The sequence below is a fragment of the Haemorhous mexicanus genome, chromosome 1, assembly GCF_027477595.1.
Source record: "Haemorhous mexicanus isolate bHaeMex1 chromosome 1, bHaeMex1.pri, whole genome shotgun sequence".
In the NCBI taxonomy this organism is placed as follows: Eukaryota; Metazoa; Chordata; class Aves; order Passeriformes; family Fringillidae; genus Haemorhous; species Haemorhous mexicanus.
The window spans coordinates 20,844,780-20,862,695 of record NC_082341.1 but is presented as its reverse complement, the minus strand read 5'-3'; the positions used below and the strand labels follow the sequence as shown (position 1 = coordinate 20,862,695).

At 41.8% G+C, this 17,916-nt stretch overlaps 1 protein-coding gene across 1 annotated transcript in view; it reads right to left on the bottom strand.

Annotated features, from left to right (window-relative positions):
• RSU1 (Ras suppressor protein 1) overlaps positions 1-16,970 on the bottom strand; it is a 101,007-nt gene extending 84,037 nt beyond the window's left edge. The window contains exons 1-3 of the mRNA XM_059842524.1: positions 16,872-16,970; positions 16,479-16,590; positions 9,573-9,623 (exon numbers count right to left, since the gene is read on the bottom strand). Coding sequence (XP_059698507.1) covers positions 9,573-9,623; positions 16,479-16,587 — 160 coding nt within the window. The 5' untranslated portion in view covers positions 16,588-16,590; positions 16,872-16,970. The remainder of the gene's footprint in view (positions 1-9,572; positions 9,624-16,478; positions 16,591-16,871) is intronic.
• Between the last annotated feature and the right edge of the window lie 946 nt (positions 16,971-17,916).

Here is a 17,916-nt window from a genome sequence, read left to right as displayed (position 1 = left end):
TTTGCCCTCCCTTCAGTCTTCCAAAGACTGATATTAATCTTCCTCACACTGAAAACATTAAAAACAAACTTGTCTCCTTAATCTTCATCTCTTTCCAGAAACCAGCAGGGATTTTTTATTTCAATTATCCACAGAAGAACCTCAGATATTAAACTGTTCTTATGAACATGTTTAAATTATACTATAGCTCAATTTGTCAATAAACAGTATTCATTTAGAAGCCAGAGCTGAAGGAGAAGAGCAGTCAGCACAAGAAAGACAGAGACAACACTGGGAATCAAGTGACATCTAGTGAAGAGAAAGGACAGATCTGTTCTTCTCTGAGAGGAGAGCTTAAGATGTCAGAGTTTGGAGAGGAATACTAGAAGCCAGGGGCTGAGGTTAGGAAGGGATTACTATGTTGAAAATACATCACCTAACTGCAAAGAACTGAAACCACACCAAAATAGCTCACAAAACTCTGATGCTTTTTAGCATTTTAACACATTAAGGAATGGTGTGAATAAGGATATATATAAAAATGTGGATATAAACACACACTTCATTTCTGCAAAGAAATTTTCAAGAGAACAAAGTATTAGCCAAACTTTTCAAATTACTGTGGTCAACCACAGCATCTTCATCTTCAATAATTGCTTTGTGAGAAGTGCACAGTTCAGCCAAGACACTTGCTGTCTTAAGTCAGGAGAAAAAAAAAAAACCCATGAGGTACACCATGCAAAAAGTAGAAAAACACAGGCAATGTATCCTTAGTACAGGTCAGATTATCTCTGTGTGTTGATATTTCAATAACAGATGGTTAAGAGAAATAACTTCTGCAGGACAAAAGAACTTTAGTTGATAGTATTGAGATTTAATATTAGGCTTCCACCAAATGCAAACAGTATCACTAAATGCCAGTGAGTCTCTTTCAGGTGTTTGAACTGTTTAAGCATGATCTTTTCAGAGTTTCACACTACTGTGTAGCAGCTGGCTTTAGACAAATCAACCCGTCCGAAGTTCGTTCAGTGAGTTCACCTTTCCCTTCTTCAATATTCTCTTTACTTCAGTCTATTCAACATGTTTTCTGCAATTTACAAAAGGGACTAACCGAAGATGTCCTGCACACAATGCCTTGGGCAATTTCTACAGATTACCCTCAAAGGTGAAGATCACTTCAGCCTCTTACTCAGAAGTGTCCATCTACCTGTGTGCCTAGCAGTACTTACTTACTTACCAAATTATGCTTTCAGTGTGCCTAAAAAACTTTTCATTATTTCAGTTTGCCTTGTTAGCCAGTATTTGGAGTTTAATCTTTTTACAGCACTGAAATGTTTTTAGAAACACACATAGGACTATTTCTCACTGCAGCTTGGATCAACTGAGTCTCTCCCCTATTCAGCACTGCACACTGCTGTGCTGACACAGTGGGGACACCAGCCTGTCCTCTAAACACACTCACAGAAGAGGCTGCAGTAAAAAAGCTCACTGCTCAAAAGCAGAGTCAGCACATGTGTTTCTTGCTCCAGTTCTCAGAACTGGGAATGAATTAAGCTCCCTCCTAGTCTGAGATCCCGATACCCAGCACTTAAAGCCACCTCCTTAGGTCTGTATGGCACAGAGTCCTTGCTGTGCCTCTCTGTTAGCTTACCTCAGGCTTCAGCTGACTGTACATTCCATTTCCAGCTACAGGAGATATTACTGGTGGCAACCAGTTACCACATTGGCCATCATCACATCAAGAACAGGGAACTATTTCAGCCTAAAGGTTATGCCACAGGAATGGAAAAGATTAAAAGGCCAGAGAGTGAGCAGTCTGAAGGGAAATGCTGTGTTATCCACTTCAATGCACCTGACTACTAAAAGAACAAAAAGAATACATAAAAAATAGGAGTACAAAACCAAGTACACAAAACTAAATCCAGTTTCCCCTCAATCAACACCAAATCTACCTTCTTGTCTCACTCCTTCCATACTAGAAGCCAAAAAATTCTACTTGGCTTGTTAGACAGTAAATTCTGTAATACAAAATTAATGTCTTTACTGAGGTGAGTTCACTTTTGCAATGTTCACTTCCTTTGAAAATGTCAACTGCAAAATAGTCTGTATGTGGCAAGAGGATTTACAGTAAGTTCCCATTACAACCTGAATATAAACATGGAGAATGATATGGGGCTTCCACAAAAAAATTAGAGCTATTTTAAGGCACTGGGCTTAAATAAAGACACAGGTAATTTGTAGTAACATGTCAGAAAACATTGAGAATTTTAAAAAAAAGAGTTAATATGTTTGCAGGTGTCCTTTAGTAAGAGAACAACAAAAGTATCTGAAGAATTATGTTCAAGACAAGTGATTTGTGTCTAGTGTTGCTTTACTTACGGTGCAAAACTGACTTTGGTGCCATTCAGCACAAACTTTGACAATTTAATTTGTGCATAAATTGGGCACTTTCTGCATGTATCCTTATACCATTACAGCACAAAACTCTGTCACACATTATTCTGTTTCATTTCTTCGAAGTTTCTAAGAAGCAAAGTTGATATTATATACATTTAAAATTAAAATGCTCTACCATCTGTATTTTCTCAGAACCAAAGGTTCGGGGTTTTTTTAGGAAGAAAAGAAAAAGCTAACAAGGTATTTAATCAACACATTTGAGTAGAACCCAGATGTCACAAATTTAGTAAGGCATATGTATAGGGATCTCCTTCTTCCTCCTTTTCACATCCTCCTGTGTACTGCATTCAGTAAGATATTTCCCATTAGAGATCCCTGCATCAGAAATAGGAAGTAAGGCCAAATCAAAACAGACCAAAGGAATGAAAGGCTTACAGTTAGCTTAAAGCATCTCTCCCACACACAGCTGATAGACACTGTCAGGCACAAGTCCTGTGCTTTGGACACAGCCCTGGTCTCACCTTGCAGACATTACCTGCCCCATTGGTGTATTGTGTCAGGACAACAGCATGGAATGACTTACCAAAAGGAAGCAGAGGCAGAAGCATAGGAGAGGAGAATATAAGAAGCAACAAAGAGTAAAGAGTACACGGTCATCTGGTTCCTTCCAGAAGTCAGCAAATTTGTTATATAAATAACCTGATCAGGCAAGATGCAAAGTGTCAGACAATACCAGTGGGAGACACCATCACACATTTCAGCAGACTGGAGAAGACAAAGCAGCTAAACTGGGAAGGAATTCAGGACAGTCAGATGCAGTGTTGCTGTCTCTGGACTACCTCCAATACATCCAGGTATAGACTACAGCCAGAAAGGTGACTCAGAAAGGAGACATCCTAATATAAAAATTAAACCGAGAGATTTTAGCAGCATGATAAAAAAAAAATTATCAAGGACACAGTCAAGAGGGTTAACAGCAACAAAAAGACAAGCTTCTGTGCTGGTCACACACAGAGAGAAAAACAATTTAGGAGATGGCAGAGCAAAGAGGCAGTAAGTCATGTGAGCAAGAAAAAAAAAGTTTTGAACTGCTCTGCTGAAAGAAGTCAAAATGTACAGTGATGATAAAGGGTGACCACATGGCTGTCAAAAGAACAAAGATCAATGAGACACAGCCATTCTGACATGAGCACAAAGTGAACTCAAACAAAATTCAGGTCTGGAAATAGGAACCAGCAGCAAAAAACTAATGGATCACCCCACAAAAAGGAAGGGACCAAAGATGAGTAAAGGATTACACGAGAATCAAGGGAGAAGTAGTGGAAAGATCACAGAACAGTACAGGACAGCAGATCAGAGGAATGGTAGAGGAGGACAAAGAACATGACATCAGGTAACACAGAAGATTTTTGAGTAAAAAATAGTTGTTCCTGATCTCTCATTATTTAATCATTTGATAGTACTGGATAAGGAATCAGAGCACAAGAACAAAAGGATACTGAAACCATCAGGAGTGAGCTATGAATAGCAGGAAAATTCTGAGATCATTCACAGACAGCACAAGAATATGTGAAGCCAGTGAGCACAGGACCACCTGAGGTTAAGGAGACTGAGGAGAACAGCAAAACGAAGTTGCTGTGCACCATCAGCTAGCAGGCGGGATGAACAGCTGCCAGCTACCAGGAACACAAGCGGCTTCCCGGGAAAAAAAATGCTAAATGTACTCAAACAGTGACCTCTACTGGACAAGGCACAGAGCACCGGTACTCCATCGGCAGCGGGAACACTCCCGCTACCAGCACACAACGGCACAGAAGATACAATCTCTGAATTGATTTCTTCAAATGATTGCAACGTTAATTAAGCACCACTGGCAGCTAAGGCAAATAACTGTCATAGTAGTTACAAGTCAAAGACTTACTGCACATCCCAAAATAAATGAAAATAAAACAGGCTGGCAGCAAAATAGCTGCACACATACTGATGACACCCGCTGCCAATGCTGAAGTAACCTTTAATATTCCAGCCTGCTTTCCAGTCACATCTTCCCCTTTGTGCCCTTCTGGCTGGGATAACAGATAAACTGAGCATCTGAAACCTCTTCAAACACACTTCCTATTCACAACATAATACACGGATTTTAATTGTCAAAACTTCATCAACATACCAAGTAAGGATTTCCCATCCGATACTAGGATGTGAAATTCTGTGTATGTTCTAAGTGGCTGGAGAATACTTTGAGTTAGCTGACCTATCTAAATTCCAGAAGGTTCAGTATCCCTTCATACTTTATGGCAAAATAGTACACAAAAGCTGCTCTGCTAGGAAAAACAGACAAGGCATAAGCCACATTTTAATGCTCTATTAGTATTCTTTATGAAAGTAAGTTTTTCCTGTTGCTAGTTCTACTCCAATTCTTGCTCACTTACAAATCTAGTGGGGGACAAGAGGACCAAAAGTGAAACCTAACCTAACTGCTGACTTCAGCCTGCAAACATACTTTATTCCAGTCAAAGGCAGCAATTTGTGGTACCAGCACAAACAATTTACAAATAAAGTGAATAAATAAAACCCCAAAACCCCATGAGCCCTCAAGACATGCGACAGACAAACCCAACCATCAGTTCTGAAAAAAATCTTCATCCTGACTCAGATGATCTACTTTACACTGTCTCCCAGAGCTCCACCTTGTTATGCTTGAAACGATATGGGGCAAGACCCAGATTAAAAACAGACAAGCCTGGGGATATCCCTTCCTCTCCCTGACCTGGGCCCCCAGAACCTCAGTATTCTGCAATTCCAGCCTGTTCCTCAGAACCATTATTAAAACATGAACTCTAGCTGAAGGGCTCTGAACAAAATAGCTCTAAGTTTTATTTCAAGAACTTTTATGACAAATTCCTTGACACATGACTTGGCACTGCTATCCCAGCATGAACCACAGAGCAGCAATGTCACAGGAATCATGACAGCTACCCCTGCAGAACAGGCAGATCTACAGCAACACCTGAAGGTCTCTTTCCTCCTGCACAGAGGCACCAGATGAGCAAGTGGCCAAGACTGCTGTAGACTTTCAGAGACATTCCACCTGAATTTGAGTGAAGCAGTCCTAGAAATACCCAAAACAGAAGCATAAATACCCACAAAAATTACTACTGTTGCACAGATGATGCAGAAACAATATTTGTGGCAGACCAAACTGATCAAATGTCGTTTCTACAACAGTATGTCCTGCGGCTCAAACTCCCTCTCTGCCTCTCCAGCACAGCTACCCTAATTCCCTACCACTATTCATAAATGATCCTATTGAGCAGGAGGTGAATCTGTTATGTCTCTCAGCTAGCATCAAGTGACATGAACAAAAACAACTTGGTCACATCTACCTGAATTAATCCACCACACTGAAGGGCAGATACCTATGGTTCGGCCACTCATTTCCACCAATTTAAAAACATTTGTTAGAACTTCTATTGCATTTACTCTGGTGGTAGCCAATGGTTTCAAAAGACACCTGGGTTAGGATCAGACAACCTATACAGGCTAAGACTATCTTGAATTTTGCTTCTCAGCTGTATACTGGATAGAAGGCTTTAAAATTACCAAATGATGGAACAAAAAACTCCCAGTATAACATATAGAGACACTGGCCCTGACGTCTACATTACACTAAGAAAAAGCACAGATCTTCACTTTCTCCTTCTGCTTTCTACTGGATTGTCAGAGACCCTACAGAGCTTTGTCACTTATGCAGCACCTGGTTCAACAAGACTGCAGAATCACAGCTATTTAGCTTCCCTGAGAGTTTTGCTTCCCATTTTGAAGTACAAGAAGTTCTCACCAAGCAGCAAAGGACAGACTCAACTGTTTCAGAAGTCACCTAGAGCAGATAAAGCCAGTTCAAGACTCCTCCACTAGCACAAAAAGCCAGTTCAAGACTCCTCCACTAGCACAGCATCAGGTAACTGGAAGAAAAAATTCAGCCTAATAACCTCCAGAAAAATCAACGTGGACTTGAGTACTTTTGATAACAAATGATTTAGACATGTACATGAAGTACAAATGGCACACTAGAAATACTACTAAAATCCATGCCACAGAAGTATTCTGAGCAGTATGATGGATTTAATTGAGCAGTCCTCATACTTGCTGATGAAACTTTACTTAGTTTTAATAGTTTTCTGGCAAAAATACAAAGTATGTTTACATAAAAATATGCATATCCACATTTTACATTTATTTATTCTTTCAGATAGACATATTTACTCTGAACACCAAAAAAAAAAAGCTAGCAGAACACTCATTTAAATGGCAGAAAACTAGTAGAAGATGCTAATATGACCTTAGTGTAGCATGTCAAGTGTCACTGCCATCAGCTTCCTAGTCATTTTAAGAACAATCTGCTAAGACAATTAATTACATAGCTTAAAAGATTAGGTCAACAGTGTCACATAGGAAAATATGAACTTGAAATTTAGCCTTTTAAAAATGTGTGCTGTCTATTTAAGTGTCTACATCCATTTGTGAAAGAAGAGTAAGTTTCAGACTTGATGAGTTACTTCTCAGGACAAGCAGTGGTCTTACCTTGCCATGAAAGAAACCCAAACAGAGCAATTAGGAAGGCTGACAGAATCCCTTGGCTGAGAGAAGGCATGTACTTGCAGCCTGCTGATCTGACGGCTACTTTAGGAGAAAGCAGTTAATTGAAGGGCGAGATTTAACGTAATGTAACACAAACTTACAGTCATGGCAATCTTTAAACTGGTATTTTGAAAACTAAAACTGCTTTAAGCAAATGGTACACTCTGTATTTTTCTTGAATAGTTAAAGGCAACCTGGACACATCCTTCTTGGGCATTTCTTATTACTGTATCTTCCCTCCCCCAGCCAGGTCTGCAGCTAAGACTCAGCCAGGACACAGATTGGCTACTCAGCTTGTCAGTGTGGCATGCTGAAGCACATGCCCTCCCCAGGCTCAGATGTGAGAAAGCCAAGTTTACCATGATTCAAGTCTCCATGCAGAAGCTTCAGCCTACCTCCACTTCCCCAGAGAAAGGCAGACACCTGCTACCTGCCCAGCCAGTTGTGTGCTCAGCTGAGATCATCCTTTAGCTATGTTAAAATTTGTAAGGCACCAGGTGGAAGAGCTGATTCACTGGCAATCTGAAAATGTCAGATTTCAGAAGTTCTAGGAATTTTACAAATCTCAGACAAAGAATAATGAAGTTTACAAAAAGTAACATTTCCAATTCATTTCATCCTTGTGCCAGGTAAGCAGCCATTCAGACAGATACCAGAGTAAATAATCATCAGCAGAAAAGCCTTGCCTGTCAGCCCTAAGGTACCCAACCTTGGGTGAGCTGTCTGATCACAAGAATTAGAGGTGTGCAGAATGAACTGCTACCTCGAGGTGCCTGCAACCCTCCAAAGGCTGCAGAGAAAGCAGCAGTGGCTGAGTACAATTACCTGCCTAGCTTTCAGAAGCTCAAGTTCAGGGACAACCATCTCCCTGCAGTACCTGAGGGAACACACAAAAGTCACTAGCTGGGTGGTCCCACAGCCCAGCTCCACCAGTGGCTGATAACAGATGGCAGACAGCAATATGCCCAAAGAAAATTCATCATTGATCTTCTGAGAAAGATCATTCTCCCAGCTTCAAGCTATTTGTAACTTCATGGCCTTCTAAACCATGGACCGAGCTGCATGTTCAACAGTGATGCACTTTGGATTTTTCATCCCTGAACTGGCCCATTAATTTACCCATCAGTCATCATTTATATGCCAGATGGGTGGAAACGCTGGTCACATTTGTAATTGAATTGAGATTTCTTTGAAAACTACAATGGGATAAAAACAAATAGCAAGATGGTAGTCTAGAGGGCACAACACTACCAAAAGAAGGGTCCTGAACAACTAATTCATAGTTCTCACAGCCAGTCACTAAGTGCCCATAATTTTATCTCTTTAACCCTTTAAGCTACACATTAGTACTCAATAAACTGCACCTAGAGAAGTGCTTATGCACTGAAATCCAGGGATATTTATATTCTCTTCATGCTAAATCCTCTGCAAATGCTCAGAGACTGCAGTGACACTTTTGCATTAATTCACATGTTTTAAATAACATATACTACCTTACAGCTCATCCAGCAAGTAGTGTAAAGTTCAACAGGCTGAGTTTTATTAATTTGTTTGTTTCTTAAGACCTGTCTCAATTTGTAAAGATTTTCTTGGATACACCCTAAAGCCCAAACACCCTCTTGTCAACATGCACACACTTTATTGGTTCCATTCCCCTCACCATTCCATCTCTCCAGTTGTTTCAAAAAGAGGAGTGGTTTAGAGAGAAACCCACTGGCACATGCAGAGAGCAGACAAAAAGAAGAACATCAGCAAGACCAACACTTCTTTTTAGAAGATGCACAGAAACAGGGGTGAGACAAAATTCACTGCTTGAATTTCAACAACCAAGAAGCAGGAATGTTCGCACAATACTCTGGTAGATAAACCACAAAAACAAACAAACAAAAAAACCCAAACCCACAAAAACTTTTGTCTTGCTAAAATCACTCTGGTATCTCCCTCTCCCAAGTCTCATATTCATGTTGTTCTTGACATGCTATTCACCAACACCTCACTTAGGAACTTCTTTACTGTGGGAAGCAGGATCCACAACCTGAAGATGCTCTGAGCAGTATGACCAAGAGACAACCAATTTTTTGACAGAAAGAGGCTACTTTTTTTTCCATGCCTGATGCTTACATTCAGTTGGCCTTGCTCATATATGTTTGGTTGTATATGTAATGCACTGGAGTTGTAATTTGATTTGCTTCAGTCAAATTCATTATCCATTCACTGAAATGGAAACTGTGCTGTTTCTGAGACAGTTAAAGATTTCAAAAGTACTCACCTTAACATAAGGACTTCAGAGCCATGGTAGGACATGGATTTCTGGCTGAACTGGTGACAAGACTGAGAACTACAGATCTTTCTGTACATTGCAGGTCTGTACTGAAGTTGGAAAGGCAAGTTGAAAATGGCTGCTAAGTCACACCCTCAATCTCTTTCCTTTTAATGAAGTACTAACCAAGAAGCACCACTCTAATAGTGCCATTGCACTCTGTATCAAACTAGCAGTGTCAGTTTTTCAGTGTTACTCAACTGCCTGCCACGAAGTCCAAAACCAGGAACATACTTACTCGTAAGCTTGTTGTGACTCAGAACCAGCTGTGTGATGTGAGACAGCGTAACTGCAAATGAAGAGAAAAAGAAATTAGTTTATGGACATGGCACCTGAGAGCTTGTAGCTATTTCAGCTGAAAAATAAAACAGGAAAGTTATTCTTTCCACTCCAGTAACTTGATTCATGTGCATTGTCACAAATAAAAAAGAGAAGCTCAAGACTGAAGGATGAGTCCACCTGCTCCTCTGCACTCTTACTTCACATTTGTAACTGCATCAGACACAACATGGAGAGTTTTACTCACTGATACAGCAACCTGTTTCAGCTAATCCTTGAAAAAGCTCATGATTTAACAAAGGCAAATACAACCTGTTGGCAGAATGAAAGCCGTCACTCAAAGGCACCATCAGATCAAGACAGTTCAGTGTTTGAAAAAAAAAAAAAAAAGCAAGCATCATCACAGTTTACTGTGCAATTGCAGGTTGTGAAGGAAGGAAAGGCAGGAAGGAGAAAAGAATAAACAGTGCATCTATCCTGAATTTCTCTCAAAATTTGAGCACTCAAAGTACTGCCTGCACCACCTTACTATGCAGAACAAGAGGAGAGGGAAAGCCTATGGAAAGTCTGTAAGAGTACTGTAGGAAAATCATCACTAAAGGGCAGAAGAGAGCAGCAGCCTCCACAAAGAGCTCTGTCTTTAAAACAAAGGGCACATAGGTACCTGAACCATAAGCATCTGTTTAACACTACTGAGTGCTTATCCATATAAATAAATATAGGATTGCAATTTACACAGCAAAATGAGAGAAGATTCTGGAGATAGTCACAAGCTTGTGAACTGAAATGCCTACAAAAGCTTTATACATTTGTTTCTCTTGGTATAACTATTTTAATAACTGGGACAATCAGTAAAAGTCAACATTTCACGGGCCCTTGATATTCAAGCCTGACTAATAAGAATACAACCACCAGAAGAGCAGCTCTGAGATGAAAAGTCCTCTAGTCTGATGTCTTCAGTTCCAAGGCAACTGAACCTAGACCATAGCCAGATAAAATATGACATCATCAATCCCCGGAAAAAAAAAGTTTTTTTCAGCATTTTACTTCAGAAATAAGTAATTCTGGAGCTCTGAGGCTTTACCCAGACTCAACAGCATAAACAAAAAAAAAAAAAAGCCTGTTTTTAAAAAAGGGGGAAAAAAATTGTTTTTAATACTGTACAAAGTTGCTTCCATTTCACTTTGCTTTTAAAGCAGAGAAATTAAACAATGTCATCTTGTCTGTGCAAAGGAAGCATGGATCCTTACCAAAGGGCAATGAAGGTTTGGGGCTGCAGATTTTGGTCTGAACACTGAACTCCTGATGAATTTAAATGCCACAATAAGTGCATATTTAAAGGTAAGCCTTCTGACTACACCATCAAGCCATGTGCACCACTGGCCTTTACCAACACAAGGTTAGAAGCATTATTCTCACTACTCCCTCTCCTTTTTTGTCCCATCACTGTGTTCTTCAACTGATACTATTTTCAGAAAGGTTTCTTCTCTCACATCTATACAGAACAGAACAAAGTCCATCTTAAAAATGTCAAGGCCAAAATCCCTAGGCAAAAGACATTTGAATCTGTATTTTACTGTCCAAATTTGACTGAAGCCTAGACACTTTGTCTGAAACTCCACTATCTCAGTCAATCCTGATGAATGACAAAAAGTCCCACAGCATCTTTGACCAGCAACGGCAGGTTGACAATCCCCACAGGAACAAGAAAGGCTACACTCCAATACTATTTTGAAAAGAGCAAAAGTTCAGGTGTCTGTACTCTGGACTACTTCCAGCAGCATTTTAGACATATCAAGACAAAGAGATTCTTCAGTCTTGAAAGGTGCAAAGCTACTACCAGTTCAGAGGCAAGTATAGAAGCATTTTAAGAAAGAGAACAAAGATAAGAGAGCAGTACTTGCTCACTCCTTACACAGAGAAATTTGCTCACTTACATTAAACAGACCTGAGTCAAACAACCAGCCCCTGAAAATAACATGCTTTCCTTCCACTGCCACATGCCTACTCCTGTGAAAAGGACTGTGTTGTGGGAACACCTGAGATTTACCTCATCCTATACATAAAGTCATTCTGTAGGACAATTAAACTATCAAGTTTGGCAAGGAAGACATCTATCTTAACTGATTAACATCCCCAAGTAACATCTAGAAGGCTAAAGGGGGGCTGAGGGGCAGTTTTGATTTGGATGCACACAGTCCAAGTAAGCACAACATACAACACCCCAGATGACTCAACCCATGTACCAGTCTCCTGAGAATGGAAGGGCACTGAGACTCCCACTGGAAATTGCTCCAACCTCTTTATGATGCCATTGCAGGAGCTTCTGGACACTACCTTGTAACATTATAGTCATTAGCATACAGGTAATTAGTTACTGTGCTTTCATGAATGCACCAGATATTCACACAGAATAATACCTATATTCTCTAGGGGGATAATACCTATCGCCAGAGCAATTTACTTGCACAGTAATCACAAATTCTCATTATGGTCCTAGTTCCACTATTACTGAAAAAAGAATGAGTCAAGGGAAGAATACTTAGGTTCTTCCATTTTGGCACTATTATCAAATCTCTTCATATATTGCTGCCCTGCACTGAAAGCAAGCTTCACATAAAATATCTGGATGACAATACTCAACCTAATTATTAAGGACAATATAAAACAAATAAAAGTCCTGCTCATCAACAGAAAAAAAAAAAAAGCCGAAACAAAAACCACACCAAAAAAAAAAAACACCAACCAAAAAACCTCTAAATGACCAACCTGACCAGACAACCAAACCAAAGTAAAAAAAATTAGGAAAAAAAAACCCCACACGCACAAAACAGGAAGACCCCAGTGACTTTGCTGAGCCAAGATAAGACACTGCCAGTCCCACTGGAGGAAGTTAATGCAGGATGAGCATTACAGTATTGTTACAAGTAGCCTGCCTCTCCATCTTCTGTGCTTTCATTATTTTAGGAATGAACAATTTTATCAACACAAACTTTCTGATAAAGAATTCTAGTCACACAACTATGTACTTTATGCAAAATATGAATAGCTTACAGATGGAATGATAATGAGAACAAATTAACACATAAATAGGATTGCATCCAATATTCCTTCCCTGACAACAGAGCAGATGTCGCAAGTTATTTGGGCAAAATAATTCCTTTACTTGTACCTCCTCCTCCATATCAACTGCTTAAAAGACACATAAATTAGACTGGTCCATACTCCAAGAACAATCATAGTTGTTGATGGCTGTTCAAAGTCCTATCAATAAATGCCCTATCCTTTGCTAGGCTAGGGGGAAAGGAATATTACTTCCTTCTTGCTGGAGTTGGTTGAACCTGCTGGCTCGGCCTACAGGATGTCTATTAATTCTCTCTACCATTACCTGTCCATAGTGGGTGCTTTATAAACAAATATAATCTATTTACTTCACAATACGAAGGCAAAACACCCAAACCAACACAACAGAACACTTCCATGGGACAAGACTTTTTTTACACTATTTATGTATAGAAGATGCACAACTATAGTAGAGATGTGTATACAAATGGTGTAACTCTTTCTATTATTCCAGCAAAATGATAAAACAAAAGTCTTTAACACTTAAAACTGTGTCACATGGTATTTGCATGACAACCTAAAGCACAGAATACTTAGACCAAGGGGTATTTTTTGTCTCAAATGAAATCTCTTTTCTACAGAACATGTCTGAAAAAGGGTTCTCATATGACAGTTCTGAAAGCATCAAAAATTCAGATGCTCTGAAGGTGTGTAACATAATTCTAGTCTGTATTTTAAGTCATTAGGAGAAAATATGGAAGTGCCCGGATTCAAGGAATATGCTAAAAATAGAACTCTACTTCTAATGACATTAATGAACTCCTGACATTAATGAGTTAGAAATGCTTCAGGGACTTCTCAACCTTTTTTCATGAATCTGAACACCATGTTGTATATAAGCTGGTAACCACACTTTTTCTTTGCTAAACACGAAAGTGGGAAGAGATGTAAAGGTTGCCAAGCTCCTTCCAGATAGAAGTATATCATTCTTAATTGGAAAGAGACATTGGTATTTAACAGAAACAAGTTCTGTCTGCTTTGTCTCTCCCATAGCTACTGCAGAGGGTGGAATGCAAAAGAAAGTATGAGTGACTGCCCTGTACTGCAGGAAGCCATTCACTATATCAAAAAGAGAAGCAAGAAGAGAATTGTACCCAAGACAAGGCATATATTCCCTTTGCTCTTCTTTGCCCCCACATAATACCAATTTTCTCTATCACTTACTTTTTTGTTGTTGGTTTTTTTTTTCCTAAGCACACATGACAAGAACAGAGCGACACTTAAGGACTGGCACACTGAATAGATGCTACATGCTGCTTCCAAATCCTTGTGCCTCTATTAACCCTATGTGAATTAAGTTAAGAAAGGTTAAATACAAGCTCATCAACCACTCTGCAGCAAGCACTCAAATGTGCAGTGAGACAAGGCTTGGTCCTTTCATTGAAGATTTAGGACTAGAGGAAGCAGTTTACCTTTAAGGGGTACTTGGCACCTCTGGTAGGGGCATTCACAAGAACTAAATAACCACATGAGACAAAATGCTGATCAGGGGCTACCAAACACAGTAACTCAGGCACATTTTCCAACCTACAATACTCCAATAGCTAAAAATGTTCCCTCCAATCATTATCTAAACTTACCTTAACTCTCAACACCTACTAGTGGCCCTCCTTAAAGACAAAATGCTGTGCAAGAAGAGTCACTGAGCATGAGTAATGATGATTGCTTTAAACAGAGATCTTTACTTCATGGAAGGAAAAAATTAAAATAGCTGAAAAGGCAAGCTTTAACACTGCCCTGGAAAGGTATGCAACACACAGAGAAGGAAAGGTACCAGGTCAGTCTCCTTTAGCTTACATGCCTGTTCTGAGAGCCAGAGAAAATTAAAACATCCAATCCACATTAGAAGAGACCATCCATTTGGAGTCAGATGACAGGAGTTTGAAAACAAGTTTAACACTTCCTCCATCCTTTACTAAAAATTCAGAAGTAATACCTATTCATTACTTTTTACTTGGTGAGAGTTATTCCCTCTCCAGAAGGCAAATACCTTCATGGTAAAAAAAAAAAAAAAAACGCAAACCAACTTATGTGTTCTGTCAGTGAACATAATAACTGAAAAAGCAATTAATTTAACAGAAACCAGTCATCATTTCTCCCTTCCCTAACTTTCATCTCAAACTGAAGAAGGCCCCAGATCCCCATGCTAGATCAAGTCACACAACATGCACCAAGAGTATCTGCAACAGAGACTCCTCTGAAGCAGTCTAACTAGGGTACAGTCTATACTTCATGTAGGGAGCTCCCTGCCAAAGACATTTCAGATGCTTAATTAGCAACCTGGTATAGGGAGCATCTGGGGACCACAGTGCCCCACCCTGATCCCTGGCCCTGCCTGAACAACAAACCCCAAAGAGTCTGTGCACAAGAAAAGCCTCTTTTTTTAGTATTACCAATGGGCTTCAACATTATCCTTTTTCCAAGCTTGAAAGAGTAAAGCTAGTTAGTTAATTATGTGTCTAGTGTTGATAGCAGGCACAAAGTCTACTTAACAAAACAACAGTACTCTATTGCTGCTCCATATACCTGACAGATCTAAGTATAGTTCTCAAAACTGATCTGTAATTAATGTGAGCTAAACACCACTTTGTCTCAAATACCTGCTCATCCTATAGAAATGCAGAGAAACTTTCTGTTTAATGTGAGTTCACATTTATGGTCCTGACAATACCACCTTCCCAAAGTCCCATGCACCACCCAGAAGCAGGAAAGCACTAGTATAGAATGAAGACTTAACTACAGAACTTAGTTCTGCAAAACTATACTCAAGACTTCATCCTTTACTGATGTGATTGAAGACACCTCGATGTGCTCCCAACTCTGCAGAGAACGGCAAGTTGGTAGTGAGCTATACCTTTCCCTGAGCTCATATTGATCTTGTGAGAAGAGTTATGTACATTTGCTCCTGGCTGCTCTCAACTTTAACAAACACAGTAAAGAGCTAAATCAGGACACAGTCAAGAGTTTTAAGTACATTCGTTGGTTGACGTTTTGCTTTTTTCCCCTTCACTGGATTTTGCATTCAGAAAAATTTCAGGTTTTGGTATACTACAGACAGTCACAACTTTAACTCTCTGAGTATTGGCTATGTCATAGCCAATGACACTTTAAAATGGCAGATATCTAACTTGCTCTATGTGTTCTCCAGAACCGTAACTGCATGTTGCTATTGGCAGGCTGCTAAATTTACTGAATTTAACTACAGCAAATGCACCATACCCTGACATGGTTCAGCAAGCATGTGCAATCGTGTAATATCCAAAGCATGATGTTGCTGTACTGGTGATACAGTATTACTGCCCTCTCCTTCAGACACCAGTCGCCCGTAGTTGCAGGCTGATGTCACCCTATCCCTACCAAAACTCAGTGGAGATGCTGCTTAGCTGGTGATTTGTTTCAGTAGCAGGACGGAGAAGAGGGAAAGTCTCCCCATCAGCGAAGTGCCAGAATGCCAGCAGTGCGACAGGGAACGCTGAGCCCCGCTGCGGGGCTCCCCTGGACACACACACGCACGGCTCGGGCGGTGCTGCTGGCAGCCTGGTGCGGGGCGTTTCGCTCGTCCCACGGATCGCTCCCCAGGCCCCCCGTGCCCAAAGGCCACCCCCGCACCGGAGAGTCTCGAACTCGGCGCCCGGGCCGGGGCGGGGTGGCCCGGACCCCCCACGCCCAGGGCCGGCCCCGCTCGCCCGGGACAAATAAGGAAGTTTCCGCGCTGTGCCCGCCCGCCGCCGCCGGTACCTACACAGGCCGGGCACGTCCAGCATGCTGGAGATGCCGCGGTCGCACATGTCCACCTCGGGCTGGTTCTTCTCCCTGCTCTCCTCCACGATCTTCTTCAGGGACTTGGACATGGTCTAGGTGGGGCAGAAACGGACACCGTGAGCCGGGCGGCGGGGGAAACCCTTCGAGGGGACATGCATCTCCCCCAGCCGGGACAGCGCCGGGACAGTCCCGGTCCCAAGCGTCCGAGAGCAGAGAACCCCCCTGCCCAGCGCCGCCGGGGGAACCAGTCCCGTCCCGCCCCGTCCGCCGCGCCCACCCATGCCAGCGGAGCACTGCCCGGGATGCCGGCCGCACTCCCGCCCTGGGAGGGCGGACGGACAGGCTCGGCCCGGCCCTGCCCGAGGGCACTCACCGCGCGGGGCTGCAGCGGGAAGCGGCGGGACACGGCGGGCGGATCCCACGGCGGGACGGCGGGCGGGCCCCGGCGGATCCCGTGCGCACCGCCCCGCCTCGCCCCCGCGCGCAGGCGCAGCGCAGCCCCGCCCGCACTGACCGGCGGGGGCGCGAGCGGCCCTGAGGCGCCGGGCCGGGACTCCCGGCGCGCTCCGGGCTTTGGCGAGGATGCCGGAGGCAAAACACGTTATCGCCAAAATAGACCACACCACAAAACACCCCGGTGCGTTTAACCAGCGGTTTCCATTTCTTCAGGTGCCTTCCTGGGTTTTCCAGTCAGCTCTGACAGCAAAACCGCAGTCACAAGGCTGGGTGCACGTCCTGAGCACTTGTAACTGTTCTCGACACGCCAAGGCGTTGGAGTTACAGCCTTACTGCCCAGAATGTAGGTATGCATGTAACCTCTTTCATAGGGGTTAAGGTGCTCCTGCTTACTGCGTTCAACAGATACGGAAGCTCAGAGCAATTAATGACTTAATCTATTAAGTTGCCTAAGGGCAGGCTTCCCACTGAGAAGCGCAGCTTTGAATTTTGCATATGTACTCCATGGTGTTACTTAGTAGCCTAAAAATGGTATCCACAGAAACCAAGACGATGGGCGTTTGCCTAAGCCATCGCATAAAAAACTTCCTGGAGGCGCAACTTCAACTTTTCCCTTTTTAGGAATGTAAGGATTCAATACTGGACTGCAGGATTGTAGCATGTTTATTCCTAATTGAAGTTATCCAGGAGTTATCACTATCCTAAGTTCATTATCCTGTTGTTGTGTAAAGAGTTCATCTATCATTCACAGCTTCTCTGTGACCTTTCCGTCCTGCTTGAGCAAACCTTTTGTCTGAGCATAAATCCATGCCCCAGTCAGGGATATTGGCATTGAATTTGGCAAAGGGGAGTTGTTGTCAAGCCTTCCTTGTAAAGTTTCTCAGTGCCTCATCAAGCACATAATTGTCTCAGAAGTAGTGGGAAGGAAGATTCACAAGCTACTCTATCCGAAGGTCCTTGAT